Here is a 26068-nt window from a genome sequence, read left to right on the forward strand (position 1 = left end):
TTTTTGAAAAGCACTTACCAAGGCAGGAGTCATGTGAAGCTAATTAAGCATTTTGAGCATTTCTATAACTCTCTTTTCCTTGATATTGCCACAGTAAACTTATTACTAAACTATCTGAGAATGTCATCAGTCAATTTAGTAATACGATTGACATCTGCTGCAGAGCTTGATTGTTTTCATCTTCATCCCAGAGTAAAGCTGAACAGAGTCTTTCTTTTAATATGTAAATACTGTATTGTATTTGTATGAGAAAAGCATGCAAAGGTATGCAAAATAAGCACACTTTACTCTTGGAATGGAAGGCAGGAAAGTTTATGGTGTCCTTAGCTTCTGAAGTTGGCCCTCTTTCCTTTGTACGTGAGCCATTCCCTTCTGGAGGAAAATGTGTATGAAGAGCCGCAGCACTGATCACATTCCTTTTTCGGGAACACTCGATGATCTTTTTGTATAGCTTGGGCTGAAACTATCAAGTTCCTTTAGGTTGAGACCTGAAGTTCACGTGCCGTGGTATTTAGGTACCTAAAATACCTTTGGATCTTGCTTCTTTTTATATGGGAAGCTATCAAAGAGAGTGAAGTGCAGCATTAAAGTGCTTGCTGGAGTCCGTGTTGCTGGGGAAACACAGTGCAGTATTCTGTACTATTCGGCATTTTCTAAAGACTGATGGCTTTGTGCCTAGCAATATTGTTCTGTGTAGTACTGACTGGGAGCTGGAGAATAACATGCTACAGAAGCCAGATCACTATACTTTAGGGGACTTGTACAGAGTGGGATGGTCAAAAGTGTTCCTGAAGATATTACGAAAGAATTCATTTTTGACTAGGAATCCAGGAATGCCTCTAAATTACAAATATAATGGGGTAGGTGGGTGTATCCCTTCAGTTAGAGACAGTCCTGCAATTGCAAATTCTTCACATCGCTGCTTTTCCTGCTAGTCTAATGTCATCTTTGTTCCACTTACATTCAACTGTAGCCAGCCAGTAAATATCCATTCATGCCAAATTATATCCACGTACTAGGCTATGTGGGTTATAGAGAGTTTATAAATGTGATAAAAGTTAAGCAGTAGTATTATACTTCAATTGCCTGGATTTTGTTATGCCCCTTTATTTCTTGGAGATTTGTGTGTGCCTTTTCTGTGAATTAAGTCATAGCAGAAATGCACATTTTTTTAGAAACAAATCCTTAAAAGTATTCAGTATAGTTACATATTCTGTATTGCCAAAAAGTCAAACATGGCACAGGCAAGAGCTATTTAAAGTGATTTAATTTTTATTTGCACGCTCAATGTGCGTTAACAAATTCAACATACAAGATAGCATTACATAATGTAGATTAGCATACAGCATTATGCAGTTTCACACATTTTGAGTTAGTTTTTTTGCCTTTTTTCTTTTTTCACACAAAGTTGTAACTGTCCAAGTTAATTTTACAATAGAAGACACAAGGTAAAGAATAACCACATCTGGGAGATTTTACAGTGAGTCCGCTGTCACTTACTGTCTATTTTACATTTGGAAAAAAAAAAAAAATCTGCACATCTTCAGTTTCCCATTATTCCAGAAGAGTGTTGGAGCTACTCATGTCTGCCCAATAGCCTAAGTCTATTTACCCTGAGCACGTTTCCTTGACAAGAAGTTCATCTTTCCTTTTAAACTAAAGGAATCTTGAGGAGACCATCTAGGCTTAAGCATACTTTTCACACTGAAGGAAAAAGGGAACTTTTTTTTGTTAGTACGTTCTATTTAAATGTTTGGAGTGATGTTGGAAAACATGATTCTAAGGAAAAATAGTGACAGTTCCTGAACTTGAGCAATAAGATTGCTTAGTGCAAAAATCAGGATTGAAATAGATCTACACCAGTTTCCAAGGGAAAATTTGTTCTCTGGTTTGTGGCTGAGAGCCACTAACAGAGCGTGAGCGATAATGGATTTAAGACAAAGATAAAATCTACTGTAACCTCAGGCAGAAGTCCTCATAATCAGGATCAGTAAAGCACAAGTGGAAGTCCACACTTCAGTTTGCACTGCAAGGCTGAGAAATAGGGCTTCAGCTTCAATGCAACTTCTGTTGCTAAAAAGACACTCTGCCTTGAAGTTCCAATGAGTAATTAGCTAGAAGTGAGAAAATTCAACTTTCCAAAAATAATTTCTTAGGAAGAGATGCCAAAATGTTACTAACAAAGTGCTGACCGTTTGCATGAAGAGCCCTCCCAGCAAGAGTTGCTTTACGTTGTGGTTGGAAAGGAAACTGAGTAAGACTTGTTCAATTATTCTACTTTCATTAGCAAGAAGGTGGAAAGGATCATTTTTCCAACAGGGCTCTAAAATTCAGTAGTCAAGTCCTGTAAATAGTTAAATGATCTTAAAAATTTTTTACTTATAATACATTATTTACATTCCACAGGGCACAGAACTGCCTGCCTGCCTGGAAACAACTAAATGCATACTGAAAACTTGCAGTCTTCTGTGTGCCTCTTTGCAAGCTCAGTTCTGCTTTATATTTCTATTGTAGCGTTCAAAAATAATTTGCATTTTTACAGCTTGTTATAATTATTTATGCTCAGCTTGCCAACAATGTTTACAATTAATTATTTGCTGCCACGTATTATCCTTATATCTTTTCTGGTTTGAATGTAATAAGAAGCCAAATCAAATTACTTGTCAAGATACTACTGTCTTGTACAAAAAAATCCTTAGGCTAGTATTTCAACAGTGAGATCTAATGCAACTACTTCCAAACTTCTCTTGTTTTTGCAGAACTTCACTCTATGAACTTCTGTTCAAAACTAGTGACTATTCAGGGTTAATAGCCTGACGTGCTACAGGTCACATTTATCAAGTAATATTTTTACATTTCAAAGGTGACAGTAAGCATATTCTAATTCTCAAGAGTCATATCCACTATTTAAGAGCTAGCTCAAACTGCTTTGAAATTCTAAAAATTAACTTCTTGAAGAGTTTGACACATTTTGTAGTAAAAAACTTTGTCCTCTATTTACTCTTTTTGAGAGATGGCTCTCGCACAACTACAAGATCATATACAATACAAGTTGACTCAAGTATGAACGAAGAAAGGCATGTTTAACTTTTTCACTTAAAACCTCTCTCCCCAAGGTACTTGTCAGATGTCAGATATGTTATGCCGTTATAATTTACCAATCATGTAGAATTTCAAATTTAATGTTTGAAAGAACTAGTAAGAATTTCCTTAACAATCAATGACATATGGTCTTTTTTTCCCCCCCCCCTTGAGCCCTTTTTGCACAGACAGGGTTAAATACAATGTAACAAAGACTGGAGTTTCCTGAATTCTGATACTGTGTAAGATATGCCCCTGCTAATTTCCATGTGGCAAAAGTAAAGTGATCAGTTCCTTAGTGTTTTCATTTTAGTTGCCAATCTTTTTTTTATGTTGTGACCTTATAGCTCCATAACAAGTATATCACAAATGGAAATATTCTAGTACCTGACTGCAGAATTATTTTTTTATTTGATAGGAAGAGCCATTTTCCTCTGTATTTTCCTTTTGTACTAGTGCAGAATTCTAGACCATCTCTGTATGGCAACGCAGTTGGTACTCCCAAACCAGCAAAGAACAGAACTGCAAGAATCAATGGGCAGGCAAACTATCAAGAAACTAGAGGTTAAACAGCAGAATTCAGAAACTTTGGAAGAAGCCTAATAAAGAGAGGCCAATTTTGGTGAATACCAGCAAAGACAGTTCGGCACAAACACAACTTCCATAGTGACAGATAATTGTATTAAAATCTGCAACTTGATATTGGTAGTTATACTAATTTCAGTTTGTATTAGGCATGCAATAGCGTGATTACACTGTTATATATATTTGTGGTATTTTTTAATTTAATGCTCTTTAGAATTTTAGTGCCCTGCAAAAATCACATCACTAGAGAACCAATCAGCTGCTTGTTACGAAAGTTTAGTTCTACAGCTAAAACAAGGTTTAAGTCTGTTCTATGAGTCAGCTGTCGCTGCCGCAGCCTCTGCTAGTATTCGCTCAGGCTGTGCCATTTGGCAACTGGCTTTCTAGGGTTCTCGCACACCTCTCGCCAGTGTTCCACACCACCTGCGGTGATGCTGTGTGCTCCCAAAATCAGCCGTCCCACCACTTCATTTTTTGTGGTGCGGTCAAAATCGATAACTAGAAATTCAATGCTGATGTCAGGAAGGAGATCAACGGGAATATCATAAATGAAGGATTCATTGAAGACTGGATTCAAAGTGCACTTCTTCACGTGAGTCTTCTTTTTTGCTATACGCTTTCTCCCATAGTAAACATTCACCTTAACGTAGGGATCTGCCAGAGAGGAGAGAGAAATAAACTAATAACACAGCCCAGTAATGCTTCTGGAAGTAATGGATAGGATTTAGCTTGGTGAACTTTAGCCACCTAAAAGTTAATCGGGTAAGTCTAAGCTACTTGCTTCGGGCCCTCCAGTAGGGGCATATTGTTTGCTTGTTTTCCCACTGCAAAGCAACCAGTTTTCAAATAACTATATAGCACTTCAAGGTCTTCACCAGTTTGAACGTTGTACAGGGGTTGGGGCAAACAATAGTCACATGTAAATTGCAGTAATTAATCCTAGAAGTAGCAAATGTGTAGCTTTTTAGTGAGATCAGTGCCTGACTGGCCAAAATGTTTCAATTTCCACAGTCATCCCTAACAAGAAGTATTTTTACCCTATTTCAGGAACTTTAGCACAAAGTGGCAAGACAGTTTCAACGATTTGAAGATGGACACCAATTATCGTAGAAGGTACTGAAAAGGAAGAACATTTGAAAAAACCAAACTTCATTTGTCCATCAGCCTCACGTGAATTTTTCTCTCACTCCGCTTACTCTTCACGTGGATGCTTTTTTAGGATTAAAATTAGGATTCTTGGACCACAGAGCTTTTTTTCATATAACAGAATTTCTGAAGCTGGGTGTCACTTGCCTACATGACACTGTGGCTAATTTTTACTTCTTTATCTGTCTGAAATAATGATCTTATACATCATATAAAGATCATGTTAAGAAATTAATTCAGCCTTGCAACATTCTGCAGATAGAAGAACAGTTGCTAAAAAATTTATCTTGGAACTGGAGGCCACACATGGAAAGCTTTTTTTTTTTTTTTTTTTTTTTTTTTTTGAGAAAACCAGAGCAAAGTTTAAGGCCCACAATAGAGAGTTAAGGCTAGTCTGCATTCTTTCTGAGCTGTACAAGAGAAAACTGCAAAAACAACTAAATTTGCTGTCAGTCAGGCTATGCTGAATCTTAAAGTGATTCCAGCCATTTTCACACAATTCTGCAGGAAACCCTTAACTTGCTAGGGCATTCAGGAATCTGAGACGCTGTGGGTGCACAATAGGAAAGCCAGAACTGTTGTTCTTACTCATACAGTGGAGCTTCCCAGCAAAAAAAGTAACAGAAGTGTTTGTAATGTCATATGAATTTACTCCTCTCCATTTTGCGTCTATCTTTTCTCCCTCCTTCTCCTAAGGGCAGGATTTGAGGTACGTGCAAGTAAGCAGTGGAACTGCAGTTCCTAGTGAAAAACTGCTGGTACGGGCAATGATGATTGATAACAGCATAGAGGCACTGAGCTTCCACACAGTTTTCCCAAAAAAAGCATGGAGATACATGGGATTTGGAAAATGCTATCTTCATAAACAAACTAGATGATGCCACAAAGATACAATTGCTGATATCACAGTAGGAGTGATCTGGTTTTGTTTGTTTAACCATCTGTTGATTTGTATTCTCTTTTGTCACTTGTTGTGATCCATCACCCTTAGAGTTTGAAGAAAATGGAAAGTATGCAAAGAAAACGTCCAGATAAGACAGGTGAAAAGATCTGAAAGTGAACTTCTAGTGACTGAGATTCCTCTCTCAAATACTGTTACATATCAGAATGCACATTATTTTTCGCCTGTGACACACTTCCCACCCAACAATCAATAGATAGCATAGCCTGTTTGTAAAGTGGATTATTTCCCTCTCTTCTTGACCCAGTTGTATTTTAGCTATGCTTAGATGTTCTTTCCTATTGCAAGCAACAATGTAACATTTTGCTAACCACCCCTAAATTGTATAATGTGTCCAGTGCTTCAGTCAAGCTATAAATTGCCCTCTGTGCGTTCATGCGTGACTGTGTGAAGCCGTGTGCAACCACGTTTAGAGCTGGAGAAAATAGCTTCTACCTGAGAGGCCAGTGATATCCATCTTTGGCAAATGCCTGGCTTTCAGCACCACAACAGTCATTCTCTGCGCCACAGGCTGATAGGACAATGAGACTTGCAGCTCTCCTCTGCTAATGCACTTCTGTGAAAAAGCAGCAGAAACAATTTATTAGGACAACGGGTCTTATAAATATGAGCAAATGTTGGAGGTCACCAGAATTTCCCTTTGCTTTATGCCTAGGAAGTTGGAGAATTAAGTGGAGTCCATTTTAAATACAAGAAATCAGGGCAAGTGCCTTGGGCACATGGAGTGACTGGAGAAGAACAGAGTGGCGTTAAGCAAATCATCCTGTACTCCACACCCTACGCCTGTTGAGCGTGGTAAGCACCGCTACAGTCTTTTCCCTTGAATTCTGTGATTCCATGAGGGCAAACGTGGTAAGCAGAGGAATGGCTCTGGCTATCTTTTGAAGTCGGGTGCCAGAGACATCTGTGGTTTTTAGGAGCTTAAGTTTCATTGACTTTGGGTCAAGCTTAGATTGCTGACCACCTCAAATTCTTTCGGCATGCTTCAAAAATTTCACCATCGGTCTAGCCTGCAACAGTTGGAAGATAAAATGGATCTACTCCATTAACTTGCTCTACATCCTTTCAAAGAATATCACATTAAGATTATGATTACTAGTTTTGGTTTCCAGCTGGCAGTCATTGACTTTCATTGAGATGTCACTAATTTAGATTAAGTTTATCCGCTATCAAGGAAAACAGTATTAGCAATGGGTATGAAATTGTGTGGTGTCAGCAAATTAGGATTGATAGCAAAACTACTGTGACAATTCAGATATCTGTACGATACAGTTCTGACTGTTAGCACCTTGCCCTCCCCCTGTCCCCATTAGAGTCTGGTACCTTTAACCGTGCAGTATGAATGGAAGAAAATATCATTGGTCCCAAAGGAAGGGATTCTCCTCACTTCAAACAGGTAAACTTCAAACAGCCAGCTATATGTTCTGGTGACCACCCAAGTGGTGGCTCAGTTCTTTTAAATACTATTACTCAGATTAGTTGGTAATAATTATCAGTGTAAACCTAAACATGGGAAATATTCATTATAATTGTGATTTTATTTATTTTCTATTTGAATAGTTCCCACGTATTTAATTTGCAGACAATGTAGTCACAATTTCTTGGCCCAGGAGGAAACGTTAAGAACTTAACTCCTTCAGTGCACCAGAATACAATGGACAAAGATACTAAGACCAATACATGTAAGTGGCAAAGAGGACATCTCTCCAATTCCTCTTCCTGTTTAAATGTATGCTATTTGATGGATCTAACTATGAAATTGGCCTGGCTTTAGCAAGGGGTTGAACCAGATGACCTCCAGAGGTCCCTTCCAATCTAAATTCTGTGTGACACATTGTGAGGAAAAGGAACAAGCGTGAACAGGAAGATGACTGACAATAACAGAGAACTTGTCCAGTCTGAACAGGAAAAAGGTAGAGTAATTAGGTGATAATACCATAATAGCAGGGAATCAAATGTCGGAAGCAGTGGCAAAATCTAGGAATGGCATAAAACGTTGCATTGTAATTTACTTTGGGTAGCCTTTAAATAAGTTAAATGCTGCATATGGTAGAAAAAACTTTTCAAATAGAGTGCAGCCACACTAGGGCATAACAAAATATTTTATAGAGCCCAGCAATAATTTGCAACAGGTTAGAGCAATAACCTGAGGCCTAACGCCCTTTCCTATTGAACCTGGAAGACAGGTAGCAGAAATAAACCAATCAAGAAATTAAAATTGGAATTTCCACATTAGCCTCAGACTTGAGCAAAGTGTATTTTCTGAGGGTGGAAGTCATCTTTCCCAATATAAGCATTTATTTTTTATATGGACATCTCATCTTTCTAATTACAGCACTAGATATTAAGAGTGGAATTCATTTCACCTAAATGTAGATGTCTACATTTGTCACAACCCCCTTAGACACGCTTTATCCTCAGTGGAAAGAGAGTGAGTCATTTAGGGTGCGATTCATCTGGGCTGTTTTATCTTTATCTACGCCAGGACAAGAGAAATCATGTCAGACTCCACTGACTATTTCAACTTACCTCCATTGACTTAGGGCTTACAGTAACAAATTCAAATATAGATACTTACAAATGTAGGTGTCTAAAATAGTCAACTGATTCCCTCTCTAAGTGAGATTTATCTTTGCAGAGCAGACTAGGTATTACTCAGAATATGTATAAAAGTTATTCAGAGCACCCTTATCTCCAGCTCTCCCCTACAAACACGTGACATGAAAGAATGCTGGATGCTGATGAACTTCCCTTTATTTTATCAGCTCTTTTACCTGGAGATGGGGGTTTTGCCTTTTTTCTTGCCCTCATCAGTTGTAACATCCATTATTTCTATGACTCTACAGTGATTACATATATATGAAGTCTCTATAACCATAGTGCAGATAACTAACTGCCTAAGAGTACAACCATATATTACTATTAATATTTATCTGGGGAAAAAGGAGTGTCGTGACTAAGGATTTGTGGTATTCCTGCTTTAGCACTAGACACTGAGGCTCCTGGATCAAAACAACTGGGATCAAACACAGTGCATGTAGTCTTATGTCACGCTACATGAAGTTACTTACTTGTATGTTCCTTTTGAGGATCTCTCTGGTCAGCTGAACCTTTCCAGTGCTTGGATCCACCCCTGCAAGGGGCACCATGACTTCTCCGATAACATCATCTCGAGAAAAGCGATCAAAGCTCAGCACCAGGAAGTGAAGCACCAAATCCTGGAGCTGGCTATAGGGGATCCCATAGAAGGTGAAGGTTTCATCAAAGACTGGGTCTAGAGTCTTGCGAAGCACACGAGTCTTCACTCGATGCCTTTTATCAGGAAGAATTGTCATCTTGATGTAAGGGTCAGAGCTCTGAGTGTGCTCATCCATAACTGGCAGCCCATGAGCCTCCTGAATGGTAACTACCAGTGCTTTTTTAGGGAAGTTGTAGTCCACTGAGAAAGTCAGTTCACCCAACATGACGTCCTCCCCTGGAGAAGATGGGGAGGAAGTTTTACTCCCTCCTGGAGTGAGGCTTTGATCTGGACTTAGTTCATCTCCGTAATCTACTTTTATTGGGAGCTGATCAACATGGAGGGCTGCATTTGGCCCATCGGGGGCCTTATCTGAGCCTATTAAACCAGATTCAGCAGCATCCAGCAAAAGGTTTCCCCTTCCAGGCTCCTTAGGAGTGCCGTTCTTGTCTCTCCGGATTCGGTTAATTTTCTTCTTGTTACTCAAGGTCTCTGGATAGATACTGATGCCTTTCAACATGTGAATAAATTTGTAGGGTGGAGTTTTGTGCTTTTTCTCTGCTTGCTGGTGACAGCATGTCCACACAAAAACTGTTACTGAGACAGAAACCACAAGGACTGTAGCACCAATGAGGCCTGCCACAATTGGAGAGACATCTGTAAAGAAGATAAAGCAGTCGTGAAAGAGCCAGTAGCTTTGCAATTGCTGTATCCTTGCAGGACCTAGTACATCTGGAGAGAGAATCTGTACAGTATTATAATGTTCTTAGTTCAATAATCTTGACATCAGAGTTTCCCAGGAATAAAAATTTACTTCCTTTAATTTATGTTCTGCTATGTGGGAGACGTTTTATGCTCCCAACACATGCTTGACCTATGCTTCACTTGCTAAGAATTTCAAACATTTGATTGCCTTATCTTCCCAAATCAAATTCATGTGTTACCAGCATAAGCACAGCTCCCACACAAGTGTTCCAAGTGAATACAGTTTCTTGGTCTGCAGGAGGGACTCCTCTTTTATGTCCTGTTCAGAAACATTACACGATCCTATTTTAATTTCAGGGAATAGTAAATATGCACATAACACTTTTTAGAATCTGGAATTATCCTTTATTAATTAACAATTAAAAAAATCACTTGGGCCTAAAAAGGGGAATTGTTTTGTCCTGTCCCCTTACAACAGATACTGGGCCACTGGTACAAACTAAAGACAGAGAGGTGTAAAGTAGGAAGCAACCCCTCCCCTCCACCCCCCAAGTTAAATTGTCTTGAGAATTTATACAGAGATTTTGATGGAAGTGCTGGAACCAACAACTCACTCTGGGAAAGTATGCTATGCAATAATGAAACGATCACAGGAGTCCCATTGTGTCTCATCAAAATGTTGAGATTGCTCTCTCTAACTGTTCCTGTGTGTTGAATTCAAAATTTTGCTGCTTTTTTATTTCGGTGTTATTTGTATTCTTACAGATTTTTGATGATCCAGCAGCAGCTGACAAGTTTTTCCAAGCTAGCAGCTATGAAGACTCCCTTTTCATGTGAAAAAACAATGTTCAAAAACAAAGGACATACAATCCTGTATTTGGATTTAGGAATTACCTGATATTTACTAGAGCTTACGTTAACAGTCTTCTTCAGCAATGACAAACCATAATAATAAGGTACTGTGTTCATTTTTAGTAACCATGCTAATTATTTTCTATGTATAACAGTTGACTTTAGGGCAGTATTATTAAACACAGAATGAAACCAGTAGTTTTGAGCTCTGTGGTACATTATATTGACATACATACTCAAGTAAGTCCAGCTGAGGGCCACCAAGATGATTAAGGAGTTGAAGATGATGCATGAGGATGAGGAGAGGTTGAAAGAGTTGGGTTTGTTCTCTCTTAAAAGGGAAGGCAAAGGGAGAGATCTTTTTGCTGACTTCAGTTTCCTAATGGGAGGTTATAGAGAGACAGAGCCAGGCTTTTCTCAGAGATGTATAGCAAAAGGATGAAGGGCAGCAGACACAAATTGCACCAAAGGAAATTCCAATTAGATACTAGGGGGGAAAAAAATCACAGTGAGGGTGGCCAAACACTGGAAAAGGGATGAGAGGTTGCGGAACCTCCATTCTTGGGAATACTTAACACTTGACTGAGCAACCTATCTATCTCTTCTTATGGATGCACCACATTAAATTAAACCTGCGTAGTGACATAAAAGTGGTGGTAAAAAATGGCGGTCACTGTCAGTGCCTTATCTTCACTAGTGCTCCTGCTGGTGAAATTGCACTGGTGCTAGCAATACTGAAAGGTTTTCAGCGAAGGAGATTATCGTAGAGAAGATTTCTCATTTTGCAGGCAATGCATTATTTCGCTGCTAATCAAAACAAGACAAAAAAGGCAGATGGTTACATTATGAAATGTTCACACACTAATCGTGGGTAGTTTAATAGACTAGGGGAGAGGGAAGAGGCTCTCTAAGCCTAACCGCTCTTCCTCCAATAGCATCACTTAGCGCAGAATGCATTTTGTGTCACATGGCAGGGAATCGCTGTGCATCTTTACTGCAGTCATCATATAACTGCTCCCTCATCGAAATACATTTCTTCCTTCTCTACACACAATATTATAAATTGTTTATAATTCGTGTAACATTAAAATTTTCTGTTGCGTAGATGTCTTCTGCAAGACTTTCCTCTGCCCCCCTTAAACTTAAGAAAGAATGGAGATAGATTAATTTATTAAAAGAGCAAACAAGCAGGTGTTTCTGAGGATGTTTATCTTTACACATAGTCTAAATTTAAGTTTATCTTGAGAGTTACTTGTCACTAAAAGCAATGTTTTAGCATTATTGGTAGTATTATTATTATGATGTTGATATTATTATTGTGGTATTACTGCTTTAATCATCATTAAAGCAATTTTTTTTTTGAAACAAAAAACCCCTCACCCCTCTAGCTCCACGTCTCTTTCTTTACAGGTTGTACAAACTGCTTCCATAGTAAAATGAAAAAACAAAAAACCATTGTCATGACAACAGCTAAACAGAACAAATAAGACAACAGGTAAGCTTGTCTGATTTTCATATTTTCATTCTGTATCACAAGCAGGAGCAAAAATCTTCCAACCTCATACTTGAAACTGTAGAGAGCACCTTAGTTTTGTATTTTCTCTCTCTTTCCATGTTATTATTCTTTGAGGCTAACAGGAAAGAGAGCAAGACTGACAGATTATCATCTGAACATTTAATAGGCTGAGTGAAAACTCTAATTTTCAAAAGACCAAAATATTTTCTTTTTGCAAAAATAGAAAAACCACTTTTGGTTAGACAGGAGTCTTCCTAGACTGAAGCTGGAAGACTTTCACCTGGTGATTGGCTCCATGGATAAATTTACCTCAGGCCCCGTTGCAAGTGTAGCTTGGCATTAGAATAACTAAAGCAAGAGCTGTTCACAACAACATTAACGAAACACTTACAGATATATCTTTATTTTGTTATTTAATGTTCCCTTTTTGAAATGTGGCAAATGATCTTTAACAGATAATTGGAATAGAATACTGCAATTCAGCCCAGATATTGCAAGCTTCAGACCATATGCAAAAAAGGGGCAAACGCTGATACTCCTATCCTTTCTTGTTCTGATCTCAATTTGGCTGGATTTTCTCTTTTGTATGTGTGTCTTCATAGCCTACCTCTTGTACTTTTATTTCCTGTAGATCTGATAGACAATTTTTAGAAGAAGCAACCAGCAATCACACTAGAAATGGCCTCTGTGATTGTCTTCCATTATGATTTCTTCCATTTTTTCTTCCATTAAAATACCTAATCATTTTTGAGCTTTTAAACTTGGCTTTCAATAATGCCTTGTAGCTGAAATTATATGACAAGACAAAACAACTTTTTATTTTGAGGCTGCTCCAGCTGCTTTCATCTGATGCCTGTTCTTATATTAGAAGAAGCAGTGAAAAATCTTTCCCTACTCTCTTTATCTATGCTGGTCGCGATGCCCCTCTTTTCCTGGCTAAAGACTCCTACTTTATATAATCATTCCATACATTTAGTAATCCTGTTTCCATAATTCCTTTAGAGTTGTAAACTAAAATGACCTAAAGCAGTCTAAAAGCAACTTTGGTTAAGCTTTTGCAACTTTGTGCATAGAGAAGCGCTTAGAATGTCTGAAGCAAATATTTGAGCCTCACGATGTATAAATACCTGAGTAATGCACAACTCGAGAATAACTTAATGAAAGCAGAACGCTTGATACTTTCTGTTCTGAAGCATCCTTTGATGTTTCCTTAGGTAGAGGACAACAGCAAGTGCTAGATCATTTTAAATGGTACCACAGCCTATCTTGTCTCCTCCCTCTAAAAGGAAAGAGCAGAACCAAGCTTTTTTATTCAAATTTCTTAGAAGGGGTTCTGATGTGATGCTAAGATTTAATTGAGCCAAAAAACTCCTTTTTTGGACATGGAATCAATATATCTCAACTAATGAAGAATCATTGAGAACTTCCTTTTAATACTGATGTTCTCTCATTATACCGTAATGGCTACCGGTTGCCAAAAGTTAAATTATGAGAGTACGTGGCTCTTGGATTCCATGAAAGGCATGGAATGTAAAGTGTAAACAGATATATTGTGCATTAAATAAATGATATAGTGTGGTGAATTAGAATTAAGTGCTTCGGAATATAAGGGAAACGTGGTAAACGTGCTTTAACGATGGGGCCTTACGGCCTCAAGGGAAGGTCAGTCAATAGCTGGAGGGCAGAAAGAGGCAGCAATTCCAATCTTCAGGATTTGAGAAACCACATTTGACACGTACAGCAAACGCTGTATTACCACACCTTGTGACCCAAGGGGTGGCAAAACGCTTCTTAAAACCTGGCGAGCAGAACCTCGGGGAAATCGTTTTGCCGGTGACCCAGGCAGCAAGGAGGCCGCGCTCCGCAGGTGCCGGAGCCAGACCGTGACGGCACAGGCGCGGGTCCGGGCTGCTGTGCATCGAGCGATTTACCGGGCTCGCGTAGCTCCCGGCTGGCCCCCGCGCTGCTGCCGGCAGCCCGCGGACCTGCTCTCGCCTCCGCCGGCGCCGAGGGCCGCAGAGCCGCCGCCCCGGGCCGCGGCCGCCCCCGCGGGACCCGAGCGGCGGCCCCCCGGGGCAGGCGCGAACAAAAGGCTGGTGGGGCGCGGCGCGGCCACAGCCGTCACGTCATGCGGCGCGGAGTCGCCGCGGCCCGGCGCGGCCGCGCACCTGCGGCGGGGGGCCGCCGGCTCCACCCAGCGCCGAGGCCCGCGGCGGCGTTTGTAGCTCGGGCGAGTCGCTGGCGCGGAGCCAGGCGCCGGTGGCGAGCGATGGGTGTTGCCCGCTCCCGAGGGAGGGCGCGGAGCGGCGGCACGGCTCGTGGCCGCAAGGGGATGGCGGCGATGGCCGCCGCCGCCGGGCAGGGCCCCGTCTCCGCGCCGCCCGCGGGGAAGGGAAGGGAAGGGAAAGGAAGGGGCGCGGGGGATCCGTGCGGCCCGGCCCGGCCCCACTCACCGAAGCTGGGGCGGACGCTGGCGATCTCAGCCATGGTAGAGCCAGGCCGGCGCGGTGGGGATGCGGGATCCGGTGCGGAGGCGCCGCGGCGGCGGCAGCAGCAGCAGCAGCCCCCCCCCCCCGCCCTGAGGATGCTCCGCGCCCGGGATGCAGGAGCTGCCGACTGGTCCCGAGGCAGCGCAGGCCCCGCCCGGCCTCAGGCGCCGCCCCGCGCCCCGCCCCGCCCCGCCGTGACTCGGCAAGTGTCGGCGGCCCCGGTCCCCGCCGCGCCGCGGGAGCGGGGCCGGGCAGCCGGCGGCGACCACCCCGCTCCCGGCCCGCCGCGGGGGGTAGTGGTCAGGGCGTGTGTGCGGTGGGGAGCGGCAGCGGCCCCCCTGCGCGGCAGTACGCTGCCGCCGAGTCGGGAGCGCCGGGTGGTTCCGCCCCCGCCCGGGGTGATAGCGGCGGCGGCGGCGGCGGTGGCGGGGGGGGGGGGAAGGAGGCTGGAGTCACCGGGGGGGAGGCCTGGCCGCTGCCCGCGGAGCCCGCCTAGGCGCCAAGATGGCGGCGCGGCCGCCTCCTCCCCCTCCCCCCTCCCCCGCTACTCCAACATGGCGGCCGCCCGTCCCGCGCCCCAGCCGACATGGCGGCGCGGCGCGTGCGCAGCGCGCCCGGCCTGAGGGCGCTTCCGCTTCCTGCGGAGGGAGCGGGACGCGGCGGCGGGGCCCGGCCGGCGGCGGTCGGCGGCGGCCCCCCCCCCCCCCTCCCCCGGCCTGCGAGCAGCCGCTCTCGCTGTCTTCCAGGCCGCCCGGGAGCGGGATGTCGCTCTCGTTGAAGACGTTGCCCTGCAAGAAGAGGAAAGCGGCGGTGGCGGGCCCGCAGAGCCCGCGGGAACCGGGCTGCGCCGGCGAGGCGCCGGCTCCCGCCGACGGCGGCTCCTCCGATGGCGACCCCGCCGCCAGAGGCTCGCCGGCCGGCGCGAAGGCGCGGCGGGAGCCGGCGGAGACCTTCCTCAAGGGCGGGAAGCGGCCGGCGGCGAGGGCAGCGCCGGGTGCCGGCCAGGAGGGCGCCGACGGTCGCCAGGCCGCAGCAGAGGCTCTGCCTCCGCCCGAGCCTGCTGACGACGGTAAAGCTCTCGAGCTGCCTCCCGCAACGCTTCTCGCGCCGCCCGTACGCGAGGCCTCGCGAAACGCCTTTCGGAAACGCCTAGACGGGCCGGTCGCCGGCCTCGGCCTGGCGCTGGGACTTCTGCTCGGCGCTGAGGGGGAGTTTCGCCAGCTGGTTCACGCCAGGCATCTCGAGCGTGTTTTTTTTTTTTGTCGCTCTGAAGCGTTGACGTTGGCAAACGCTCCGTTTTTAGAGGTTGTTTTCCTCCCTATAAATCGCAGAAAGCTTAAGGAGCACTTAGGATGCCTGTCTTTAGCCCGGCCAAGCGCTGAACGCTTTAGAAGTAGTTTCTTTCTGATTTCGCGTTTGTTATACTTGGCTTGAGCGAAACGCTCAGTTTTCCAGCCCTTACACAGAGCTTCCTGGTTTTGCCCTTGTTGGGGTTAATCTGTGGACTCTACGTAGCGATCAGTCGTAATAATAACGTTCATAAATGTATGTCGTAGCATTGTCTTGGGCAGGATATTTCACTCTTGATTAGTCTGCAGACAAGCCTTTGTAAATACCGGCTTTGATTTGAAATGGCTTTCGTTTAGTTTTTAAACTTAAACGTTTTGCTAGCGATACGTAAAGACTGGTGAAGGTGCAAGCTGCTTTTTCCGAAAATACTGTTTGCGGACTCTTGTGCGTATGTTTTCATTCGCAGAAGATCAGATTTCACAATGCTTGAAAGAATTATCTAGAGTGGCGCTCGTATGGGACCCTGCTGTGATCCTTTACAAGAGCCAGTTTAAGCGGGGCTTTTGTTAGCAGAAAGTTACCCGTTTGTTGCAGAACGTAGGTATTCTGGAAGTGCTGCGTTGATGTGAAAAGCCTGGGTAAACCTTCCTTAGGGGTTCAGCCAGTGAAGCTGTGATATGGGAGCTCACGGGAAGGAGACGGGAGGAGCGTTCGTGAGCAAAACGAAGCCGGTTTTGTAGGTCCAGTCGTGTTCAAGTCCGCTGAAAGAAGTGGTTGGTCCCTCTCTTTCCCCGAACTGCGTGTTCTTCTGCTCCTCTTTGGCTGGTGTGCGTGTTTGTCTCTGCGTACAGCGAGTTTGGAGACTTGATCTAGCCAGAAGCGTGTGTGCAGGGGGAGTTGTTGTTTCTTCCTCCCCGTCTGGATGGGCTCACTCGTCTGCTTGACTGCCCAGCTCAGGGATTTGATGAAAGCCCTTTTGTGTAAGGGGAGGGGGCTGGAGCAGTGGTCGTTTTTCTGTCAGGCCTACATAACCTCTAGGACTGTGCAGAATAGGAGTGGGGAGGGTGTGTAGCTACCCCTTTCAGCAGTAGGGTACTCTTAAATTAGCCTAAGGTGGCCATGAGACTGCATCCTAAGGCTGCAGTCAAGTATGCTGTTCTGGTTGCAAATAAAGTATCTGAGTAAAGGAATGCCTGCCCCTAGCCGTTCATTTCTGTAGCTGCAATTCTGTTTATACAACAGGGAACGTGACCACGCTTTAAACAAATCATTGCTTTTTTAATGATTAGATCACTTTACAGCTAGGATTTTGAGCCTACCTATGCGAAATTGATGAACCAGATAATGGAGGGAGCAAGACTGAAATAGCTGGAGCCCAGGGTCTCTTAACCTGTGTTTGTTTCCATCAGAATATTAGCATGGGACCGCTGCTGAAACGTTTCGCTTATCTGAATTGCTTTGCTAGGGAGCCCTACTTGCGCAGTTGATTTAACAGATTTGAATCGGCCACAATAAATTTTTGTACTGTAGCTTCATGTGGTAAGCTCTTAACCTTGCTCAGCTGTGTCTGTATGGCATGTCTAACTGAAAGCTGGTGTATACTGTTTACAGGGAAAACGCCTAAACAGCATACAGAGGAGGAAGTAGTTTTGCAGAGAGATCCACATCCGACTGACAGCCGTTCTGCAGGGCAGGAGTCTCCACTGAGACATTCTTTGCAACTGGCGGCTCAAAATCCTGCCACGATGAAGCCACTGAAGAACACCAGAGCTGGTGAGTGGCCCCAGCAGACTGATGAGGAAAATGAGGATGTTGGGCTGTTTATTCCATTGGGTAAGCTTTGTGCAAGGAACAGACCTGTGACTTTACTGTAGTAGATACGGAACTTGGAAGCATCTACACCATGACAAGGGGCTGTTTAAGTGCAACGGTTTCTGACGTTTTCATACTGTGTTCTGTAATACAGTGGCTAAATAAGCTTCAGGTATCCAGATGAAACTTGCTGGAGTTGATCTCTGTAATTTTCAGTCACTGAAAACACCGTTGTCCTTTAGAGGAAGTTCTGATTCCTTCTTTGCCCTGAGTCAGCAAAACACTGCCACTTGGGACCCCCTTTAAGTCCCAGAAACTGCAATCTGTTTTTGCTTCATGGTGTCTGAATTTTTGCAACTGTTTTAAGCTTGACTCGCTACTTAAAACATCTGGAAAAGGGTTGAAAGAGCATCTCCGCTCTAGCGGAGGTGTCAAATACGTAACGTTTGTGTGCTTGACTAATGTGACTCATTCAGATCCTGCAGAATTTGAATCCTCTGTGTCTAGTCTTTGTGGCCACTTCCATGTGGAAGGTTTCGTTATCAGCTGTTGGAAAGCTGCTGCCACTTTAGTATCTACAGAATTCCAGCTCTTTTTTAGTCTCATACTGTCTGAATGTGCTGGATGTGAAGTATCTGAATTTTTAGATTTAATTTTTATTGTTAATTTTCAGAAGAGCAAGATGGAGAGGATATTGAGAGGAGGAAGAAGAAGAGGAAGGCAACCAAACGGAAAAGAGAAGGAAAAAGTCAAGAGGAGGAAGGATCTTTATCTTGTGACATCAAGCTGGATGATACCCTTGATCGCACCTTAGAAGATGGTGCTAAACAACATAACCTGACAGTTGTCAATGTGCGAAACATCCTGCATGTGAGTGTAGCGGGCCTATGACTTAGTACAAGGAATGGTAAATCAGCCGGCTGATTTTTAAGAAAGTTTTTAAGAAAGCTGATGTTTAAGAAAGTGCAGTCTAGACTTGAATATAGTATGTATGGTACCACTTGATTTCGTGAACAGAGAAGACTCGGTAGACGTCCACATCCTAGTTCCTTCTCCATCATGTTCCCAGCTAGTTTATTTCAGTCCTGAGTCTGCTGCTTTCTAACAAACAGAATGTAAAGGAGGCTTTTTAAAAATAATTCTTGTGTTCCTGCAGGAAGTGATCACAAATGAGCATGTGGTTGCCATGATGAAAGCAGCCATCAGTGAGACAGAAGATATACCTTTGTTTGTAAGTAAAAGCTTTTTCTTTGGTTGTCTTTCTAAATGCATGATACCTTCATTGGTCTACCTGTTTGGTCCATCCCATGATGTGGTAGGGAGAGACTAGGTAGCATCACACTTTACATTTCATTGACAGGTTTGGCGCCTGGATGGAGTAGTATCTATGTGTGAATGTTAATTATCAAACAGAATTATCAGGGCTTATTTCCAATGTCGTTCCCATCACATCTAAAGGATAATGAGCTTAAAGATAAGAGAAGGCTTCTAGTAAAGAGTTATTGGGGAAAAAATTGCGGTTAAAGAAAACAGCTAAACAGGTTGCGCTTTTCTTTTTTTAAACTTTCAGGAACCCAAAATGACTCGTTCCAAACTGAAGGAAGTTGTGGAGAAAGGAGTGGTATGTCATCCGCTTTTACTGTTGTGGCAGTTTTCCCCTGTCCCACTCCCCAATACAGCTGTTCTCTGATTATTGGGGCTACGAAAAGACGTGTAAAGCAAGGTGGCTTAAAGATATGTGACTTAAAGATAAATTCTGTGCATATATTTTTTCATACAAGTATGTAGAAAAGAGTTCCTTTTGAATGAGCAGGATAGAACCAGATCAGAGCTAGAAAATGCAGTGAGTTGACAGTATCTGCTATACCAAAGTTATTGCCTGTAGAGATCACCTGAGCAGTTTAAACGAATGTTTTCTAAAGTCTGTTGTTACTTGGCTGTTTTGGAGAGCAAGATCTCAAGCGCAAGTACTCACTTGTTTCAGTACTGTGTTCAAGCTTTTCAGAGACAGCTAATATGTATTTGCTATCTTTAGGTGATTCCAACGTGGAATATTTCTCCAATCAAGAAGGCAAATGAGGTAAAGGTAAGTGAACAACTGCTGGGAAATTGGAGAAGCTGCTAGTGGTGCCCTGCTGAGCAGGGAATCTTTTAGAGGGGTGGAGCAGACGTCTCTCTTTCTGGCTTCCTCACTTCTCTAGTGCATGTGGCACCCTTGTTACAAGGAGCGTTGCACACAGGGTGCGCAAAGCAGGACAAGGCAGTTAACATAGCTGTTTGTGCCCAGGGAGCCCAGAAGAGCTCCCTGCAGGGAGAAGAGGAAGCACAGGAACGTGATGATGCGCCACAAGAAGCGATCTCTTCCAGCTGGTCCAGCTACCTGTTTCGGCACGTCCCAGGTCTCATGCTGCAAGGTGCTCCTCCTTGGGGTTGTTTTACATGTTGTAGGACTGCCTGGAAGCATGGCCTGGAACTCGACTCATTGGCCTGAGCACGGCCTACTCCAAAAGGTTTACAGTCTAGGTTTAGACAGGATTCAGCAAGTGGATGTAGTAGAGGCCAATGGCAGTTGAGGTGCTGGAAACACATCTTTAAAATAGCATCTGCATATGCAGCCTCCATCGTATACATGCTAAATCATTTGTGTCTGTTCTTGCACCTTTTCAAACCACTTACTTTACCAATCTTATTTTAATAATTTCTTTGGTTTCTTCAGCCTTCTTCTGTAGTCTACCTCTTCTCTGAGCGGCAGTGTATTTCCTCAGTTGTTAAAAATATTTGATCTGATTGTGTGCCATTAGAGCGTAACCCTTTATTTTACTTGTAAGAACTTGTCATCTCTCTTCTGGTCTTTGCAGCCGCCTCAGTTTGTGGACATTCCTCTTGAGGAAGATGATTCATCTGATGAAGAGTACCAGCCTGAAGATGAGGATGAGGATGAGACTGCAGAAGAGGTAAGCATAACTTGTAAGAGATCTGGTCTCTTCAGCAGGGGGTTGTCCGCGTGTTTATCTGCGGCAGTAGAATGCTCTATTTTAGCACATTAAGACTTTTAAATCGTCCCAGATCGCCTCGTCATCTTTCTTCAATGCTATATTACTCATTTGGCTAAAAAAGTGTCTTTGGAATATTTCAGGATTTGATTGCAGTATGCGTGTTTGATGGTATTCTGCTTCTCTCTGGCACTATAGAGCTTATTGGAAAGTGATGTAGAGAGCACGGCCTCTTCCCCTCGGGGAGCGAAGCGATCTAGGACAAGGCGATCCTCTGATGAAGAGGGAGGGACGCTCTGTGAGGTAAACTTCACAACAGAGTTTTGCTTTCTTGGGAAACAGTCTTCATTCATTGTTCCTAAATTATTAACGAGGAAGGAAAAAACATATATATTTATACAACAGCTGTAATGTCACCACATTAAGCATGGATTTGGGGTCCCATTGCAGTGGTTCCTGCATAAGCGATTAAGTGCAACCTTTGCAGAAAGAGCTTAGTCTTAAATAAACACCAGTACTTTTAAAAAAAAAAAAAAAAAACAAAATGGCAACAGAGACACCCTGCTTTTCTTCAGATAATGATTATTTTTCTGATTATTTCTGAGAGCAGTGCAGGAGAGGTGTCTCCTGTGCTTGAGTCAAGAAGACCGTGCTTTTGATGAAAGCATAAAGGTATTTGTGGTGTCTGTATGCACTGTCAAATCACTGGAAGGTGTATGAGCAGTGTGATAAGAGCAGAAAGTGACTGAACATCAGCAGACAGGAATAAGAAAGTGACTGTGAGAACTGAACACTAGCACTGGAAGGGTATGAGGGAACCAGATGAAACGGTAATAATGTACTGACATTTCTGCATTCCACTCGCCAGAGGAGTGGTTTTGGGAGGATCAAGAGTGCCACAGCTGTAAGCGTTCAGATGTATCAGCTCTAGTAATGCGGGGACTGATACTCAGATCTGCCAAATGTCTCCTTCCCTGCAAGTCTTCGAATAGTAAATTTATGGTGTGCTTTCTGAAAATCAAAGTAAGTGTAATGTGAGGAATCCATTTCTTTCTGTATAACACTACTCATGTTTATGTGATACCAGAGTCGAGTCAGACAGGAAAAAGAAAAAAAGACTTATCTTGTCCTTGGAAATATATGTTCTAAGTAAAACCTTTTAACACAAAGGTCTTTTTAATTAGACAGAGAAGGTTACTACACCTGTTGTTAGACATATTAGTGCTGAAGTAGTTCCCATGGGACCTCCACCACCTCCTAAACCAAAGCAAAGCAAAGACAGCACGTTCATGGAGAAACTGCATGCAGTGGATGAAGAATTGGCCTCAAGCCCAGTATGCATGGATTCCTACCAGGTAACATTTGGGGATGCTGCAGGAGTGATTTTTTTTTTAGTTCAAGTAAAAATATTTTAGAGAGAAGGTAGCTTTCTAGTATTCTCTGCTAGTAATGCTGCTGCATTCTGCTCTCATTTTATAAAAATAAATAATGAGTTGAATCTATGTATGTGTGTGGGACAAAAGCGCAGAGTCGAAGTGGTTGTCGGTAAAGAGTTATTAGTGATGTATACTTTTAATTTCTTGTATACTAACTATACTTTTGTGTTTTGCTCATACTTTTCACATTTCTGCTGTTGTGACTGTTAAATGTAATCCTGTGATATTTACATAATTAATATATTTTTCCTTTTTAAAGATATCCTGTCAGCTTAATTGTGTTTTGCAAGCAAGTGCACTATTAATACTTGAGGTAGCTTGGTTGTAAATAAAACCACTATTCCATATTAATAATGAGAAAAATAATACTGATCCTTGTTGCTGTGCGAGGGAGTTGTGAAGAAACAGTCCTGCGCTTCTGCTCAGCAACAATTTATTACGGTTAGTGGAGAGGGCAGGCAGAGTAAAACGTCTCTTAAGGAGTCAAATATTTCAAGGGGAAATAGCTTCCTGGGTAGAACATACAGTTTTGCATGAGATAAATGATGAAAAGTACATTTATAATCAATATAAAATGTAGTAACTAGAGTAATGAAAGCTTGCCTTTGATGGAGTACCAAAGTAATTGACTTTTGTGGCAAGAATGTAGCGTCTTCGGTATTGGATTTTTGGCCAGGCTGAAAACCCTACTGTCAGAGAAACTGGAAGAATAGCAGAGAAATTGTAATTCCATTGTGCTTTTTCTTCATGTTTCAGTCTCTGGAAGACAGCCTCATTGCCTTCCGAACCCGATCAAAGAGACCGCTGAAGGATGTTCCTCTTGGTCAGCTGGAGGCTGAGCTCCGAGCCCCAGATATTACGCCAGATATGTATGACCCCAATACTGCAGACGATGAGGAATGGAAAAGGTGGCTTGGAGGACTCATGAATGATGATGTGGAGAATGAAGGTGCATGACAGATTTTCTTGTTGTTCATTGGATTTGGTGGTTGCATGGAAAGCCTGGAGCTCTTTCTTTCTGTTTACACATGATATTCTTGGCTGCAGCTGTTACCTTGTTTAGTAATATGGATGTGTTTGTCCATCATCAGTTTTCCTCACCTTCCACGTGGCCAGTTGTTGTTTTTCACTTCAGGTGACTCACTTAACTGCAAGTGCAGTCTAATAAACATTTACTTGTAACTATAAATGAAAGTTAGGTGTCTCCATCCTTACTCTGTTGTGCTATATCATGAAGCTGGCAGCGTATCTGTGTGTAGTGCCCTCCTTTGTAGATCATGGCTTGTGTTGGTAGAAACAACTTTATTTGTTCTTCTATGAGAAACAAGAACGTATACTGGGGCTTGACTTTCTTTTGCCCTGAATTCACCTGTTGCTTGCGTTTGTACAAATTGAATGTAAAGCACAAACTGGAGTAATAATACTTCACTCTTTCTAAACTTAGCTGAAATTCAGGTAATGAAGAATAAATCTAGCTTTTCCCAGATTTTTTTCCCAACTAAATGGGAATAGCTACAAACAAGGATATTAATAGTTCCGTTTGAAAAGAGAGTGGTCTTGATATTGCTTCCATAAAAATGAACAAATTGCTAATTTCAAATGGTACTCCTAGACCTTTTTCTGCCAGGTCAAGCAATAAACTAAGTGCTTCTCCTCTTGGTCATTGACTTCTTGGTCTTGGTGGTGCAGGGTAATGATGTTACAAAACATATTTCTTATTAGATGAAGCAGATGATGATGATGACCCTGAATACAACTTCCTGGAAGATCTGGATGAACCAGACACAGAAGACTTCAGAAATGATCGTGCTGTGAGGATTACCAGTAAGTCCTTCAGGAACCCCAGTTGCTTTCTTGTTAGGATTAGTAACTCATTTTATAAAGTGAGTGTTCTGTTGCAAAGACTTTGCCATGAAGGCTAATTTAAAAAAAAAAACCAAAACCTGCCTACAGACTTGAACAGCTCTTTTCTGTTGAACTGGCTTTCTGCGAATACGTGAAAGGGTCTAGCCAGAGCTACTATGCTATTAGATGCAACTTTACTCCATAGCAAAGAATGAAGAATAAAACTTAGGACAGTACACTGTCTTTCATAAAGATGTCAGAAGTCAGAAATTTCGAGTCAGGAATTGAATGCCTGCCTTCTGACTTGAGTATAATTAAATTTTCTGTAAGTTATTGCGGTCTGAATGAACAGATTTACGAGCATATCACTTATCATTCTCTTAATAAAGCATACTAATTTTAGGTCTTATTATAGACTGACATAAATTTAATTGTAAGAAGAAAAAAAAACTTTTTTTATAGGCTATATATTCCAAGCAGAACGTTCTCTTCAAGTCTGTTAACTGAAACTTTCTGGGGCCCAGCCATAAAAAGGAGTATCTTTCCTCCCTAGTCCTCTTTGTTTGCAAGAGGGGGTTACACTTTGCAGGATAGATTCCTTTAACAGCTTGACAACATGACAGGATTGCTAGTGGTTTTTGGAAAAAGGAAGCTTCATATATCTTTTTCATTTTACTTGCAGAAAAGGAAGTGAATGAACTGATGGAGGAGCTGTTTGAGACAGTAAGTGATAAATTGGGTGTAGCATTGAGGAATAGTCCTGACTCAAATTTGGCGTGACGTTTCTGAAGCTGTAAAGGGGGACCTCTGTAAGATGTGCAGCGCTGAATATGCGAAAGGGGCCCTGCCGTAAAAGTGTAATTTTTACCCTTGGGAAGGAGCTGATGTAGGACCTTCTGTAAACCCCCAGCAAAGATGAAAGTATTTGCTAAGAGCATCGATAGTGCATCATGGTGAGCTCTAAACTAAAGACAGTCGGTGTTAAATGTGCCTCGTGAGCTTTCTGTTCCTGACTGCTGCTGCACGTTTCTTATCAGTTTCAGGATGAGATGGGTTTTTCAAACATGGAGGATGAAGGTCCAGAAGACGAAGATAATGTCACAGAGTCACGGCCAAATTTTAATACACCACAGGCACTTCGGTAGGATCATTTGGTTGTGGTATTAGACCAATTTAATAATAATGCTGTGATAATAAAAAACTTAGTCACCTACAGCTGTACTGTGCCATCCACTAAAGATGATGCTGCCTTTTCAGAACAGATCACTGCTTTGGAAGATCTCAGCCATTTCATCTATGAGACTGAACACCTACCTTTACCTCCCCCCACCCCAGGCTGTTCTGCACCCTTAATTGACTTCACTGGTAGTGATTCATCTGAGGAGGATGACAACACTGAAAATGTAACTGTTTGGAAAGAGGCAGCAAGAACACCTACAGTAAAAGATTGGTGCTAAGTGTTTGGTCTCATAGATGAAATGGCGGAGATCTTCCAAAACAGCGATCTGTTCTGAAAAGGCAGCATCTCTGGTTGATGATCCTGCTCCTGCCTCTTGAATCGCCACACTCTTTATACTGTCCCTAAGTATTTAAATTGTATGTATTTCTGAAGTCCTTGCACATAATCCCCCGTTTATTACACTGACTCTTACGGGGAAAAAAATGCTTCACTGTTTTAAGTCCCTTGTTTCATCTGTTAGGATAGCAATGGTTAGGATATTTGTGATTATTGGTGATGAAACTTCAAAACAATGGATAGAGAAGCAGTGGATAACAGGACATTGCTGTGTATGTTTTTGTTAAAACGCTCTTGGGGAACTGTTTTGACCAAGTGTGTACCTGTCTGTTTTATTTTTTAAGTAAATAATTTGGACATAATGGTAACGTTTTATAAGGGGAGGCACTGCATAAGATTGCTGAGGCCTAGGTCTGAAACAACTACTAAGTTTAGACAGTAGCTTTTAATGACTATTGGTATGGGTTATTCTTGAAACAATGCCTTGAAGAGGAAAGGCTCTTGATCATTAATGTCTTTTTTTAAATAGTAATACTTCTCTATTTAAACAATGACAGAAACTGGCTAAAAGCGAGCTGTGGTCTGAAGGGTGTCTCCTTGTTT

General features: G+C 42.6%; 2 protein-coding genes and 1 long non-coding RNA gene across 10 annotated transcripts in view; 2 read left to right on the forward strand and 1 right to left on the reverse strand.

Annotated features, from left to right (window-relative positions):
* Positions 1-1252: 1252 nt before the first annotated feature.
* SYT11 (synaptotagmin 11) lies at positions 1253-14749 on the reverse strand. The gene is made up of 4 exons (XM_068922387.1): positions 14538-14749; positions 8845-9668; positions 6209-6329; positions 1253-4320 (listed from the first exon to the last, which is right to left on the reverse strand). The coding sequence occupies exons 1-4, from the start codon at positions 14569-14571 to the stop codon at positions 4010-4012; spliced, it is 1290 nt and encodes a 429-aa protein (XP_068778488.1). The 5' UTR covers positions 14572-14749; the 3' UTR covers positions 1253-4009.
* Positions 4327-14004, forward strand: LOC138062945 (uncharacterized). Of its 4 annotated transcripts, none has more exons than XR_011136639.1 (5): positions 4327-4779; positions 6429-6568; positions 7087-7169; positions 7334-7455; positions 10482-14004. It is a non-coding gene; the product is annotated as an uncharacterized lncRNA (long non-coding RNA). The 4 variants fall into 4 exon arrangements; XR_011136642.1 differs by having other exon boundaries at positions 6433-6568; XR_011136640.1 differs by lacking the exon at positions 7087-7169 and having other exon boundaries at positions 7356-7455.
* A 546-nt stretch (positions 14750-15295) lies between the features above and the next one.
* Positions 15296-26068, forward strand: part of LOC104139357 (GON-4-like protein) — a 29131-nt gene continuing 18358 nt past the window's right edge. The window contains exons 1-13 of one of the 5 annotated variants that reach the window (XM_068922262.1): positions 15296-15642; positions 17475-17696; positions 18349-18545; positions 18832-18906; positions 19246-19296; positions 19711-19761; positions 20534-20629; positions 20867-20971; positions 21853-22023; positions 22861-23053; positions 23827-23928; positions 24632-24672; positions 24987-25090. In XM_068922262.1, coding sequence (XP_068778363.1) covers positions 15336-15642; positions 17475-17696; positions 18349-18545; positions 18832-18906; positions 19246-19296; positions 19711-19761; positions 20534-20629; positions 20867-20971; positions 21853-22023; positions 22861-23053; positions 23827-23928; positions 24632-24672; positions 24987-25090 — 1715 coding nt within the window. In that variant the 5' untranslated portion in view covers positions 15296-15335. Of the gene's footprint in view, positions 15643-17474; positions 17697-18348; positions 18546-18831; positions 18907-19245; positions 19297-19710; positions 19762-19962; positions 20090-20533; positions 20630-20866; positions 20972-21852; positions 22024-22860; positions 23054-23826; positions 23929-24631; positions 24673-24986; positions 25091-26068 lie in introns of those variants that run through there. The other 4 variants (XM_068922260.1, XM_068922258.1, XM_068922259.1 and 1 more) reach the window with 4 other exon arrangements.

Source organism: Struthio camelus, chromosome 30 (assembly GCF_040807025.1).
Source record: "Struthio camelus isolate bStrCam1 chromosome 30, bStrCam1.hap1, whole genome shotgun sequence".
Lineage (NCBI taxonomy): Eukaryota > Metazoa > Chordata > Aves > Struthioniformes > Struthionidae > Struthio > Struthio camelus.

Bases quoted from the DNA above. Each gene is read 5' to 3' on its own strand.
- SYT11 (XM_068922387.1), bottom strand. From the start codon at position 14,571: ATGGCTGAGATCGCCAGCGTCCGCCCCAGCTTCG. The intron at 6,330-8,844 runs GTAAGTAACTTC...GCTTTTTCACAG, and splicing joins TCCTCAAAAGGAACATACAA to AAGTGCATTAGCAGAGGAGA. The intron at 4,321-6,208 runs GTAGAAGCTATT...CCTCTCTGGCAG, and splicing joins GGATATCACTGGCCTCTCAG to ATCCCTACGTTAAGGTGAAT.